Genomic DNA, 13886 nt, shown 5'->3' with positions numbered 1-13886 from the left:
GAATCTGATGGTAACCCTGGAAGGCGTCCAGAAAACTCATCCTAGGATGTCCGACGGTAGCATCCACCAGTTGATCAATACGAGGCATTGGGAACGAATCCTTGGGGCAGGCCTTGTTCAGATCAGTAAAGTCCACACATACCCTCCACGTTCCATTCTTCTTTTTAACAATGACTGTATGGGCCAACCATTCGGGGTAGAAAACTTCTTTGATAGCCCCAGCCCTTTTGAGTTTAAGCACCTCTTCCTTCACAGCTTCAGAATGTTCTCTGGAAGAACGCCGAGGTGGCTGTCTTCTAGGAATAATAGCTGGGTTGACATTTAAATGATGACAAATGAAGTTCGGATCGACGCCCAGAGCTTCGTAAGGATCCCACGCAAAAACAATAATATTGTCCTTCAGAAATTCTAACAATTCGATCTTCTCTTGGTGTGGCAAAAGTATGCCAACCTGGAAGAACCTCTCTGAGCCATTGGCTACTGGAAATTTCTCTAACTCCTCACAATGTGTCTCCTCTCCTGTCACCATTCCAGATGAATCAGGAGCTGTTAACTGCTATAAGTCTTTGGTGATTAAAGCTGAAGGCTCGGCTTCTGTCTGATGCAGTACTGCAGCCGATATGCACTGCCTGGCTACCGATTGGCTGCCGAGGATTTCCTCAACACATTCCCCCGAGGGGAATTTAACTTTAACATGCAAGGTAGAGGAGACAGCTCCAAGCGCGTGCAGCCAAGGCCTGGCGAGGATGGCTGTATATGGAGAGTACGCGTCAACCACAATGAAATCCACCTCAACCGTTTCTGAGCCGGATTGAACAGGCAAACGGATCTGTCCCTTCGGCACAACGGCTCTCCCTTCAAAGCTTATAAGCGGCGAATCATAAGGAGTAAGATCTTCCAACTTCAACCTTAACCCCTTAAATAGATCAGGGTACATGATATCTGCACCGCTGCCCTAATCTATCATCACCCTCCTCACATCATAATTCCCTATCCTAAGCGTAACTACAAAGGCATCATTATGGGGCTGGATAGTCCCTACCTTATCCTCCTAGAAAAATCCTAAAACGGGCAGATTTAGCTTCAACCTCTTCGGTCTGCAGCCCGACTCCTCGGCCTGAGGATGAGAAACTGCAATCACCCTGGTGGGAGCGGAACCGGTCCTACCAAGTGCAGCAAAAATAACATTAATTGTTCCTAACGCCGGCCGAGATGAATTATTCCTCTGATTGTTTGAGCCAGATTGACTGCCCGGCCCGCTAGGTTGGCACAAGTGTTGCTTCAGTTTTCCTTCACTGACAAGCTGCTCCAAGTGACTCCAAAGGGTCCGACAATTCTCAGTAGTGTGGCCCACATCCTGATGGTACTGACAAAAGAGGTTCGATTCCTCTTCGCAGGTCCCCCGACATCTTACTGTGCCATTTGAAGAAGGGCTCCTTACGAACTTTCTCCAACAACTGATGCACTGGTTCTCGGAACACAGTGCTCACGGCCTGAGGTGCTGCCGAGCCGGACTGCCCAACGTAATCTCTCCTCGGCCTGTTATTGTGGTACCTGTCCGACCTGAAATCCCTTCTCTCCTGCGGGATAACCTTCTCCTTTCCCTTTCCTTGCTGTTGGTCTTCCTCCACTCTCTTGTACTCGTCAATACGGTCCATGAGGCGACGTACACTGCGGACGGGCTTTTTAGTCAAAGACTTTCTCAGGTCGTGATCAGTAGGAAGGCCTACCTTAAAGGTATTAAGCGCCACCTCATCAAAGTTGCCATCTATTTCATTAAACATCTCCCAGTAATGGTCGGAGTATGCTTTCAACGTCTCCCCTTCCCTCATGGTCATGGATAACAGCGAGTCCAATGGCCGAGGTACTCTGCTACACGTAATGAATCGCGAAGCGAATGCTCTAGTAAGCTCCCCAAACGAACCTATGGACCCCGATTTAAGGCCGTTGAACCACCTCATAGCAACATGTCCCAGGCTAAAAGGGAAAACTTTACACATCAGGGTCTCGTTGTGAGAGTGCACCGCCATCCTCTGGTTAAAGTGACTCACGTGCTCCACCGGATCAGTCCGACCATTGTAGATGGTAAAAGTGGGCTGGGTAAACCTCCTGGGAAGCCTTCCTTTCTCAATCCTCCGTGTAAACGGAGATTTGGAGAGTTGGTGCAACGCCCTACTCATAGCATCGTTGCCTAAGCCCCTAGAACGAAGCTTCTTACGTCTGCGGGTTGGCTGGTCGTCCTCCTCACCGGAGGACGTTGCACTGGTGGGGGAGCGCGACCTTGAGCTGTAGCCACCTCCCCTATCCTCCTCTGAGGAAGGATTAGACGAGGACGGTGAAAACCTACGTTTAGCACGGCGTAACTTCCTCTTCAAACGATTAATTTCCTTCCGCATGGACTTAGAACCCTCCTCGTAGGTAGTGCTACCCCCACCATGAGTATGGCTAGCCCCTGGGTATTCTGTATGGACGCTTCCCTCACGATCCCTTCGACGCTCAAGACGCTCGAAAAGATCCTCCGGCTGTGATCCCTGTGACTCTGCATGGTGAGAACCCAAGCCTGCCATAATATTCCCACTCCTTCTAGACTAGATTTCCCACAGACGGCACCAATTGTAAGTGCACAATTGCACCTGGACCCGAAGACAATCACGGGCTCAGGCCCAATGAGCCTTAAACAATAAAATTTGTAGAGTGTGGGCTTGAAACCTAGGTTAGAAGTACTGGGAGCTCGATAACAGGCTTTTATAAACAAATACAGGTAAATAACGAACAATAATTGCAATGGATCTCCTTGGACTCGAGCCGAGGACTACTTCTTTAGTATTTCTCTTTCTTCCTTAAAGATTACAATTTCTCAATTTCTTTCTTAGCTACCGCCCCCCGTTTCTTTGGCCTTTACCCCCCTTTTATACTTCCTTCCCTGATACTTTTTGAACAGTGACTAGAAGTTTCCACCTCACTGTTCAGGGGTCACCTCCCCATTAATGCGGCCAGGGAGGTAGGTGCAGAGCCTTTAATGCGGAGGTGGCAGCCTTTACTCTTGATATTTTCTTTAATACTGGCGCATCTAGAAGATTCAGGATGTCCCCTTTTATCCATTAGTCTTTCCAGAGTTGTGCCTTGACCTTTATAATAAAATCTTGAGTTCTCTTGGATCTGTCCGAGGTGAAACTCTCCTTCGGCTGTATCCTCGGACTCTCGGCGTATGGGCCAACTCATAGAGTTTAATCCTGGAGCAGGTCGGCCCTCCATGTTACAGCCCAAAGGCCCATAGGCCCACTTGGGTCCTTTTACTCCCCACATAGTTGATTAATTTATAGCATGGAATTTTTTTACTAATACTTATTAAAATAATTTTATTTAAAATAATAATTTTGTTTTCGTTTAGGGAAAGGAGTTGCTGCAAACTACGTTGCAACAACTCCTGCAAAAAGGCAAACATGTCAATGCCTCAAATAAATACATGTCTAGGCTTATATTTAAATGAAAACTTCATTGTCAAGATTGAATTTTTCACCAAATTGCCACTTGATATATGTGTATTTAGCAGGAGTTACTGTAACTTAGTTTGTAACAAACCCTTTCCCTTTGGTCTATTTCAGATCCCCTTTTTTGATATGATGTGGTGTTTCATTAATATTTAAATCCAAATATTTTGCATCTTATTTATTATAGGAAACTCATTCATGTATTAAACAAAATAGATTTTCTTGATATGTTTAAATTAACATTTTGTTTTTAAAATATCGAATGTTTAACTTTAGGGCTTTAGAAATTATCTTTTTTTTTTTAATTATTATTATTATTTATGGGAAATTTAGGCATTATCTTAGAATTTGCTTTAATTCTTTATAATTCTTGAAAAACTGCTTGTAAGGATGCCAGTTAAATGAGAATGCAAATTGCTCTTCATGTATTACTCCCTTTTGATAAGGAAAAGAAGGTAGAAGTAGCTTATTGAACTACTCCATTAATATGCTTAGTTTTTACTTCACAGTTTAATTTTTGTTGTTATGATACAATTGATTTTGATAAAATTTATATGTTTTTTTTTTTTTTAAGTTACTAAAATTGATTCCATTAGAAAAATCCATTGAAAAGGTAAAACAGAATATTGTATTATTAAAAGTATTCCTTGTAAGAATTGTTACTAGTATTACAGGCGAGACTACAAGAGTTCGTAGTGAAAAACATGGTTGATTTGGTATATCTGTTATAAAAGATATTTTCTGTGAGACCATAAATATTAGAGAATGTACGTACGCCATAGATTGGGTGCATACACATCATATAACTGGCTATGATTTTTAGACCCGGACCTGTAATAAGTCATAATTAGTTTAATAATTATTTAAAATATAAATAATTATATTAAATTAGTACAAATAGAAAAAATTTACCAAAATAATCCAAATAAATAAAAAGATCTAGGGAGCGTTTGTTATTGTTGTTTAAACAACATCTTTCAGTATTTAAACAACATTGCATGTATTTCTACACAATTTTTCACCTACACATATTTTTACAAAACAACAATAACGTTACTAGAAATCTCCTACCAAACAGGCCCCTATTTTTTCAATTGAATGTTTCATTTATAACATTCACCAACAAAAATACAGTGTTTATTTATTTATTTATATGTTGATTTGTTAAACTTGGGATAATAATAGCATCATAATAATTATTAGAGTATCAGCAGTGAGTGTGGTATATGCCAAATGTAAGGTGTATTTGGCATTTAGACTCAAAAACTGCTCAGCAATGAAAATGGCAAATTAGAAAAGGCTAAATTTTTTTTGCCATATAGCTACAGTACCATCGTAAATGTAGGATGGTACTGTAGCTAAATGGGATAAAAAAATATAATTTTTTAATACTCTATTTATGTTTATTTAACCGGGAATTTCTCTCTCCTCTCTCATTCTTTCTCTTTTTTTTCTCTCTCTTCCTTCTCTCTTTCTCATTTGCTCTCTACTCTCTCCAGACCCAAACTCTCTCCGATGACCCTCTCTCTCGCCGATGACCCTCTCGCCGATGACCCTCTCTCTCTGATAGTGATTCCGACGAGGCATCGGTGCTCCAATCCCTTTACCGATTCACTCAACCGACGAGGCATCGGTGCTCCGATGACCCTCTTCAAACCGACATTCTTGCATGTGTGGATGACCCTCTCTCTTGAAACCGACAAAATCAACATATCGGTGAGTGATGGGTTTCTTGTTTTGATTTGGATCGGAGATCGGAGATCGGTGACTGATGTGGGCATGGGTCAGGTGGTGCAGCGGCGGCATGGGTTTCTTGTTTTGATTTGGATCGGAGATCGGAGATCGGTGAGTGATTTGGGTTTTTACCGGTGGAGATCGGCGAGTTGTGTGGATTTCTGGCGGTGGTGGGTTTGTGACTGATGTGGGCGTGGGTCAGTGGTGCAACGGCGGCGTGGGATTTTTGGTTTGTGATTTCTGGATTTTGTGAATGATTTTTGAATGATTTTTGGTTTGTGAATTTAACTAGTTTGTGAATGATTTTCTCTCTCTGGTTTGTGAATGATTTTTGTGTAACTGAGAGAAGTTGGATGGTGGACGGTGGTGGTGTGACTGAGAGAAGGTGGACGATGTGGTGGTGTGACTGAGAGAAGGTGGACGGTGGTGTTGGTGTAACTGAAAGAAGTTTGACAGAGTAAAGAGATACAGAGATCAGAGAGAGAATTGAAAAATATTTTTATATTATTATATTTATATTATTTTAATGTGTAGTATGGTAAAATAGAAGATTGAATGTTGAGAAATTATAAAATTGTATTGTATAATTGAAAAAGTAACTTTTTAAATGGTAAAATAGGATAGAATTAGAATAAATGAATGTGAATGCTCTTATAATATAACAATTAGAAGGGTACCCACCCACCTTAAATCAATTTTTTATAAAAAGAACATATTATTAAAAAAAAAATACAAGCTAGTATCAATATTGGCGGATGACAAATTGGCAAGCAGAGTTTAAAAACGTTTGAATAGTCAAATCACTCTAATTGGTAATTACTTCATTGGGCTTCACGAGGTCACATGGGTGGGTAGTGGTGTTGTTAGGCGAAACAGTGGGGCGCACTTAACAAAAACATGAATACAAAGTGCACTCAAGAAACAAGTAGGAACAAAGAAAAAATCTGAGGAGTTATTCTTAACTTCTGGGCGAAGCGTTGCTAAGAAGAGAAGAGGAAAATGGAACTGGGGATGATCGGCAAAAATATACTAACGGAATGTAACAGTGATGGTGGTAACGTACTAACGTGGCTCTCTGTTTGCCTTTTCTCTCTACTATTTCTTTTTTCTTTTTTATATTTAAATTAGGGTTTTTTGAATTTAATTATTAGATAAAAATTAGGTTTTGAAAAAAAAATTTAATTGTTAGTTTTATTTGTAAAACTATTTATTTATATGACTTAACAATTAATAAAGTAAGCTAAAAAATTATTTATTATTAGTAAGAAATAGTCTATTTATCCATTAGGAGGGCTTAGTTTCCTTTAAGCAACCAGCAAACCAATTGAATTCATAAACACTTACGTGCATTTTTTTTTAATTCTCTTGTTTACGTGCTTAAATCTATTTATCTCACCCTTTAATAATTAAAAGATAAAACCTAGGTGGGTTGACCAAGTAATTGATTTCTTGGTCTCAAAGTGCTTGTCTTGAGTTTGACTAGTGTACTCTCTAATTAGGGTAAACCCATCGTGAATAATAATTAATCTCTAGTGAAAAGTTTTGAGATACACGATGAAAAACAAAAAAAAAAGATAAACAAAATAAATTAGTTATTTTTTGGTTTTTATTTAAGCCAGTAATTTATTTAAACGTATTTTTCATTTAGAACATTAAAAAATAAGCTAATAGAAAAAATATATAATTATATATCTATGATGGTACTCTCACACAGACAAACTTTTCTTTTCTCTTTTCTGAGGTGGGTCACAGGCACAAACCTGACCACTCACTACCCTTCTTTTTCCAATGCGTTCACTCTCTGTAATTTTCAGTAAAAAAGAGAAGGCATGTATTGCGGAAAGAGTGGTAAAGTAACACTAAAACGCGTGTTTACAGTGCTATTTTGTCTTTTACAGGGTACTTTCTTGGAAGGAACGAAGAAAAATTGTACAGGCAAGTTTACACTAGTGTTTTTAGTTTTTACTCTGCTACTGTTTTTTATTTAAAAAGGTGGGCATTTTTCGTTTTACACTACTGTTTTTACTCTGCTACTGTTTTTTTATTTAATTGCATTCCAAACACATTTCATGTTGCACTAATCTGATTCCTATAAATAAATAAAAAAAATCTGATTCCTATTTCTTTCTCTGATTCAATTCACTCTTTATTTTTAATATTCTGTTTATAGATCCCGTCGATGGCTTTACCGAACAATGGAGGAGCCTCCTCTTCTTCTTTCACTCGCCGATGGAACTATGATGTGCTCTTGAGCTTTAGAGGTGAAGATACCCACGAAGGTTTTACCAGCCATTTGTATAAGGCTTTGTGCGACAAACGAATTCTCACCTTCATCGACGATAAACTTCGGAGGGGAGAAGAAATTTCAGAAGAACTTATCCAAGCCATCAGAAGTTCATCAATTTTGGTCATTGTCTTCTCTGAAAACTACGCAGAGTCCAAATGGTGCTTGGATGAGCTTGCTGAGATTGTTGAGTGTAGAGAAAAGGACCAGGAGGTTCTGATTCGTCCTGTTTTTTACAATGTTGATCCATCAGAAATATGAAATCGAAAGGGAAACTTTGGAATAGCACTGGCTAATCATGAAAAGAAGTTCAAGAATAACAAAAACAAGGTGCAGAGGTGGAGGGATGCCCTAAGAAAAGCAGCTAATGCATCTGGATGGCATTACAAGAAAGGGTATGTATCTAATTGTTGATACCATGGTTCGTGAGTTTACTAATTTTATACTGCTAATCTGGTTTGTCATAAACACTGCATGCAAAATTATGAAAGTATTCTATTTTGATCATGTCATCTGGTACGAAGTTAGTTAGTCTACAAAGGTCCAATTACAAGTTTCTCCCATGTATTTTTATACTTCTAATATCATTTTAATATCAATGACAGTTATCAAAAACATACCTTGATTTAAAAATGCGTCAGTTGTGTGTTATAACTCACAACTAGATACCATTTCCATCAATGGTTGTGAAAAACATGAATCTGGGAATTTCAGTCGATTACAAAATGATTATAATCTTCAGTACTTACATTCTCCACCTCAACGGCTTCTACAGCAGTATTTGAATGAATCAAATCCAACTGACCAGAATCATGTTACATATAGCATTCAATATCCTTTTATAAAAAGGTGGGGGGTCCATGTAGAATGCACCTGTCCTCCTCAAGAATCTGTAATACCTAACTTGCCCCTTCTAACAGCTGGACATCATGATGATGATGATGATGATGTTGTTGATTACTTGCGTGAGTTGCCATTTTTTGGATCTGATGATAAAGAAGAATATCAGTCTCCTCTGGTCTATGATGACATATCTATGTCGTGCATGAGTTGGCTAATTGGGGCCACCACCAAGCTTTTTAAGATATTTTGCTTTTGCTGCCCCAGAGATTTTTCTTGAACTGAGGCCCTTAGACCTTACTGCCCACCAGCCTTGAACATTTCGTTCTGTTCTTTAGGCCTTGGTAGGTTTTATTTGTTTTCAACTTCAATGGCCCAAGACCTTGGTGTACATTTGACGCCAAGGTATGTTTCCCTTTTTAGTAGCACTGTTTCATTTGCATCTTTTACCCAATGGCAATGGATATCAGATCAACTTATAAGTATTTATTGTGTTTCTGTATAAAAAAAAAATTTGGGAACTGAATAAGTTTTTGAACTTAAAAATTATTATTTATAATATAATTATTTCATTTCTGTTAATTGATCTTATTTTTTTGGTTAATGCAGTTGACTGGGATGGTTGCGATTGAAGTCACTGGTAGGCCCCAGATTACCTTCTGCCTTGGATGTGAGCTCAGTCTTGTTTTCATATGTATAATTTTGTGTTTTTTACCTAATTTGTCATATTGAGATGCATAATTTCTACTTAGCTTACCATGTGACCTTAGCCTGGTGAGGAAAGATCTTGCAATTGTTTCCTAGTTTTATCTATTCGTTTGGAATTAATTGGTTTCTTAATTTAAAAAATTATGTACACCAATCGCATTGAATCTTGACTTTTGTAGAAAATGTGCATCACTTTGAATTTTGGAAGCTACATTGAATTTGTTTGGCTGTGTACAAGATGTTTGAGATAAATTGTAAATGATTTGTATCACAACTAAATGGTCTATAATAATTTACTAGGTTAGCTGGTCATTTAAGACATGATAGCCAAAAATTAAAATGGCTGTGCATTTTAATGTCTTTGGTTGGATCTCTGGAAGAATATAGTTCATATTTGACTAGTTGAAGAGCTGATTTTCAAAGAAATAATCTAAAAGCATAGGTCTTTACTATTTTTTGTTCATTCTCTATTAATTAGGAATATTTGATATAGTGAGGATTGCAAGGCCACGATTTCATTATTGTTTGCATAACAACTGTCGTGGATGTTAAAACTCTTTTATTCCTTAAGTTTTTGCATTTAAAATGATCTTTCTATCCTTTAGGATCCTCTGTCCACATTTTATACCCAATTCTCTAAAGGTCAAACTAAAATTTTCAAAGTAGTTCCTTGTTACACTATTGCCATTAGAATACTAGACAAGCATTAATGGGAAAGCTCCAATTTCAAGTCAGTCTTATGCTAGTAGAAAGGATAGTTGGAAAATGGAAAACAGCCTTTACTACGTTAACTCAATTCTGAATTCTGCAGATGGTTATAAGCTATAAGCATCTCAATCTTCATCGCATAATGTGAACTGAAGACATGGGCAGTCTAGCAAAATTTTTTTGGAACCTTAAAAAAAATCCTAGACCAGACTGAGGTAAACTTGAAGCTCCTTCTCTGCACATTGATGAAGTCACCTAGACCCGACTCGGTTTAACCAACATTACAAATAGCTCTTAAGTGAAGCAACACAGGATGAGACACATTGTCTCCTTCAAGTACTCAAAGAACTGTCTCTTGGCATGCTTGTCCTCAGGTAAATGATTTCCATAGATATTTGTCCATTTAAGAACTTGCCTCAATTCAACTATCTGCATAAATAGCATATTTGATGAGAAAAAGAAGTATACCTTCTATAATCCAATGCAAAAGTTCCAGTTTACCCATTGCCAGATTTTTGTTATGAATTTTAGCTGTGATTCAGGTTGGCACTATATGTGACTTAACTTCTCAAGCCACAAAATACATGGCCATAAACTCTCTTCACAACTTAGAGAAACAAGGATTGATTATAAGAGAACTGCTAGTACCCATCCCAATGCTCAAAAGACAAAAAAGGCTTTTAAAAAATGTATATATGTGTTATGCATCGAACTTGCAATTATAATATTGATACAATGACTACTTACCAACCCATGAAATCAGAAACAAAGTATTATCACATCTTGAAACAGAGGTTGGGTACAGATTCACACTGCTTTCTAGGATGTTTTCATGTTAATTTTTATTGAAATTGTATATTTATCTAAAAAATAAAAAAGCAATGGGATTATCTGTTCCCACTGAAGCTGAATGGCTGGTAGGAAATGGGAACTCAATTCCTAATGATCATGACTTTTGGCTTAATGTAAGATCCAATGTGTATGGGAGAAATTATCCACATATTACAAGGCTTTTGATTTTTTGGACCAAGCTACCGCACAATGAAATTATGCATTAGTGAGGAATTGATATGCATCTCATGTAGCTAACTCTATTATTTGAAAGGAGCTTACTCCTAGGTTGGGAAGTGCAGTTAAACAGGTTATGCCCCATGAATCAGTCAAGTCTCTTTACTGTCAACCAAGCCTACTGGCTTCTCTATAGTGAATGCTTATATGGAAGGAGCAGGACTTTGAGATAGAGTTTTTAAATGTGGGCCAACGTATGGAAACTTAAATCCTTTCTCAAAGTGCTTATTTTCCTCCGGAAAGTATTAAATGATAGTCTTTCGGTGAGAAGAGAGTTTACAACGAGGAATCTAATCACTGATGATCTTTTTCCATGTTGTGATTTATAAGAGGGATGCTTCTTGTTTTTCACTTTTTTATTAATTGTGTTGAATAGATATCTGTAGTTTGTTTTTTTTATCTTCTATACGTTTGGGCAAATGTTCTCGTTGGTTTGACTTCTTTGCATCCAGCCTGTCTATACTATCCTATAGCATGATTATGAATTTCATAGATATGTTTTGCTTCATATTCATGTACAATGTCCATTTTCTATAGTTTTATCTTGCAAAACCCTGACAGATTTTTTCACTTTGTGTCATTGTAAACACATCGACTATCAGCTTTGTGGGGATGTGGCAAATGCATCAAGTATGAAAAAAAATACCTTTCATATATTTTCTCCTCCTTGCATATTAGATGCCTTTTCATGATCTTATAATTCAATTACAATATAACTTTTCAGGGAGTTCGTGCCCTTAATCGTGCGAAGAATTGCAATGTCTAGATTATCACTCCTATGCATTAGCCTGCTCAAATTTATTAATAGCTTTATGCATTATTTGAAAATCGAGGTCAGTATTTCCTGTCCTCTAGCAAATGTTGTTTTCCACACTTTTCAAGATGTTTCCATATTGCTAATGCTTTGTAATGTGTCCCTTTGCCTTAACCCCAAGGTATCTATGGTGAAAAAATATTACATCAGGTGGTGCGCTACCGGACCCTTAAAGATAGTGGAAAACACTTTTGGAGCAATTGAATACAAACTTAGACCTAGCACTATTTGTATCTTTGGTCTAGTTGTACTCTCTCCTTTTCTTCTGCTATGGGTGATCATTAGGGCCATTCTTTTGTTTTTTAACTCTCTCTCTCCCTCTCTCGCTCTCTGTTTTTCCCCTGCTTTGAGACATTGAATGTTGCCTATATGTGCAATTTCTATTAGCAATTTAGGAATGGAAATCTACATAATCATTATTGGACTACTAAAAATCATGTTGGTGAAGTTTATTTTATGAAACAAGTTATCTAGCACCATTATTTTTTCCTTGATAAGTGTCTCGTAAAATGTATGCTTTTCTGCATAAACAGTTGAATGTTAGTACTGTTGTTTATCAACAACGCTCAAGTGCTACTGCAGCTTCCTTTTGAAAAGTATGGGTAAGATGTTGGATGGAGAGATCTGATTGAAAAGTGAGAACAATGAACAAGGAAAATGTGAGAAAGCTCCTAAGCAAGATGTTGAGCACAAGAAAACTTGTGAAGATTCAGCTCACTTTTGTAGTTTGCATGCATTCTCTGAAGACTATATATCAAAGTTAAAAGAAATGTGGAGGTAAAAGAAATCATTTTGTACATTTTTTTGAAATTCAAGCCATTCAAAAATCTTAGTTTGTTCTCATTATCTATAATTAAACTGAAGCATCTAACTTTTTGTTGACTTCTAAAATTATGCCACATAAGCTCTAGAGGTCTCACAAATTTACACACCGCCATTATTAACTTATTTCTTATATGTGATTCATGTATATGATGGTTTCTGTAGCTCTCAGACCTCATGACCAATCTGCAAAAGGATTGGCCATCACTTAGCTGCCCAAGTAGCAATGGCTTTAGGTTCTGGTCACATGAATGGGAAAAACATGGGGCATGCTCAAAGTCTAAATCTCAACTTAACCAGCATGAATACTTTGAAGCAGCTCTCAATCTAAAGAAGAAAGTAAACCTCCGATCAAAATTTTTAAATAACTATAAAATCTAAACAATATTATTAGTTAGACAACGTTTCAAACTAATTTGGTTTCTAACAAATCGAGTTTGGTGGACTCGATTTTGGGCTTATAAATCGAGTACATTGTACTCGATTTCTCCATCGTGGCACCGGTGGAGCTGGACAAAATGTCCACGTAGATTTCAAACTTGAGTGCATTGGAGTCGTTTTAAGAACTCGAGTCTAATAGACTCGATTTGTGTTTAGCCGTCCACGTGTCCCAAACACTTAAACTCCCAGATCACTCTCACCAAAACACTCTCAAACACCTCGCAGATCACACTCAAACTCCCAACAAGACTCTCACTCTCAAAATCACAAAAATTCAAACATCGGCGAGACTCTCCCTCTCAGAATCTCAAAATCACACTCATCTCTCACTCTCAAACCACAGACGCTCAAACCTACTCATCTCTCAGTCTCCCTCAGTCTATCATTCTCCTCTCAACTCATCGGCGGCTCGGCCTCATCGGTGGTTCGTTCTGTCGTCGTTGGCTCCTCTTGTCGTCGGTCTTTGACCCACCATCTCTGCGAGCCCAACATCTTGTCGAGCCTTGTTGGGTCATTCATCGTCTCTCTCTCACTCTCAGGTAATTGATTCATCCTTGGTTTTTTTTTTTTTTTTTTTTTTTTTTTTTTTTTTTTTCTAAGGGTTTCATACATATAGCTTATTTGAACTGATTGATTGGTGTAACCAAATCTTAATTTCAAAGTTTTAGGTTTAATTTATTTTTAGGCAGCTTCAAGTTCTTAAGGACATAATAACATTTAGGCTTCTTTTCTTCTGGGGTAGTTTCTATATGATCTTAATATGCTAGCTAGTTCCAGTCTCATCAATTTTGCCTCATGCAAAGTATAACCCCAATGACTCGCTTTCATAAGATTACTATTAAGGCCATGGATATGATTAAGGGATAATGTCATGCTCATAAAATGATTACATATTTTGAAACAAAGGAAACTAAATTCCTTGAAATCTATTATCTTTACACTTTCTTGATTCTTTTTGTTTTCTTAAAGCATTGTA

The 13886-nt window shown here is 37.6% G+C and overlaps 1 protein-coding gene across 3 annotated transcripts; it reads left to right on the top strand.

Annotated features, from left to right (window-relative positions):
• The first annotated feature begins 7369 nt into the window (after positions 1-7369).
• Positions 7370-12769, top strand: LOC142627858 (uncharacterized). Of its 3 annotated transcripts, none has more exons than XM_075801747.1 (8): positions 7370-7904; positions 8959-9019; positions 9869-10139; positions 11436-11463; positions 11558-11666; positions 11769-11921; positions 12181-12424; positions 12635-12769. In XM_075801747.1, exons 3-7 carry the CDS (start codon positions 10079-10081, stop codon positions 12238-12240), a joined length of 411 nt encoding a protein of 136 aa, XP_075657862.1. In that variant the 5' UTR covers positions 7370-7904; positions 8959-9019; positions 9869-10078; the 3' UTR covers positions 12241-12424; positions 12635-12769. The 3 variants fall into 3 exon arrangements, 2 of the variants coding, with proteins under 2 accessions (XP_075657862.1, XP_075657863.1); XM_075801748.1 differs by lacking the exon at positions 7370-7904 and adding an exon at positions 8462-8754; XR_012842948.1 differs by lacking the exons at positions 11436-11463; positions 11558-11666; positions 11769-11921.
• Positions 12770-13886: the final 1117 nt, after the last annotated feature.

Source organism: Castanea sativa, chromosome 3 (assembly GCF_040712315.1).
Source record: "Castanea sativa cultivar Marrone di Chiusa Pesio chromosome 3, ASM4071231v1".
Lineage (NCBI taxonomy): Eukaryota > Viridiplantae > Streptophyta > Magnoliopsida > Fagales > Fagaceae > Castanea > Castanea sativa.
Note: the sequence above shows the minus strand (reverse complement) of the source record. Positions and strands in the feature narration are given on the sequence as shown.

What these genes read in the sequence shown, in the direction of transcription:
- LOC142627858 (XM_075801747.1), top strand. Translation starts at nt 10,079, where the DNA reads ATGAGACACATTGTCTCCTTCAAGTACTCAAAGAACTGTCTCTTGGCA. An exon ending in CTTGGCATGCTTGTCCTCAG is followed by an intron (nt 10,140 to 11,435) that starts GTAAATGATTTC and finishes ATCGACTATCAG; the next exon opens with CTTTGTGGGGATGTGGCAAA. An exon ending in TGCATTATTTGAAAATCGAG is followed by an intron (nt 11,667 to 11,768) that starts GTCAGTATTTCC and finishes CTTAACCCCAAG; the next exon opens with GTATCTATGGTGAAAAAATA.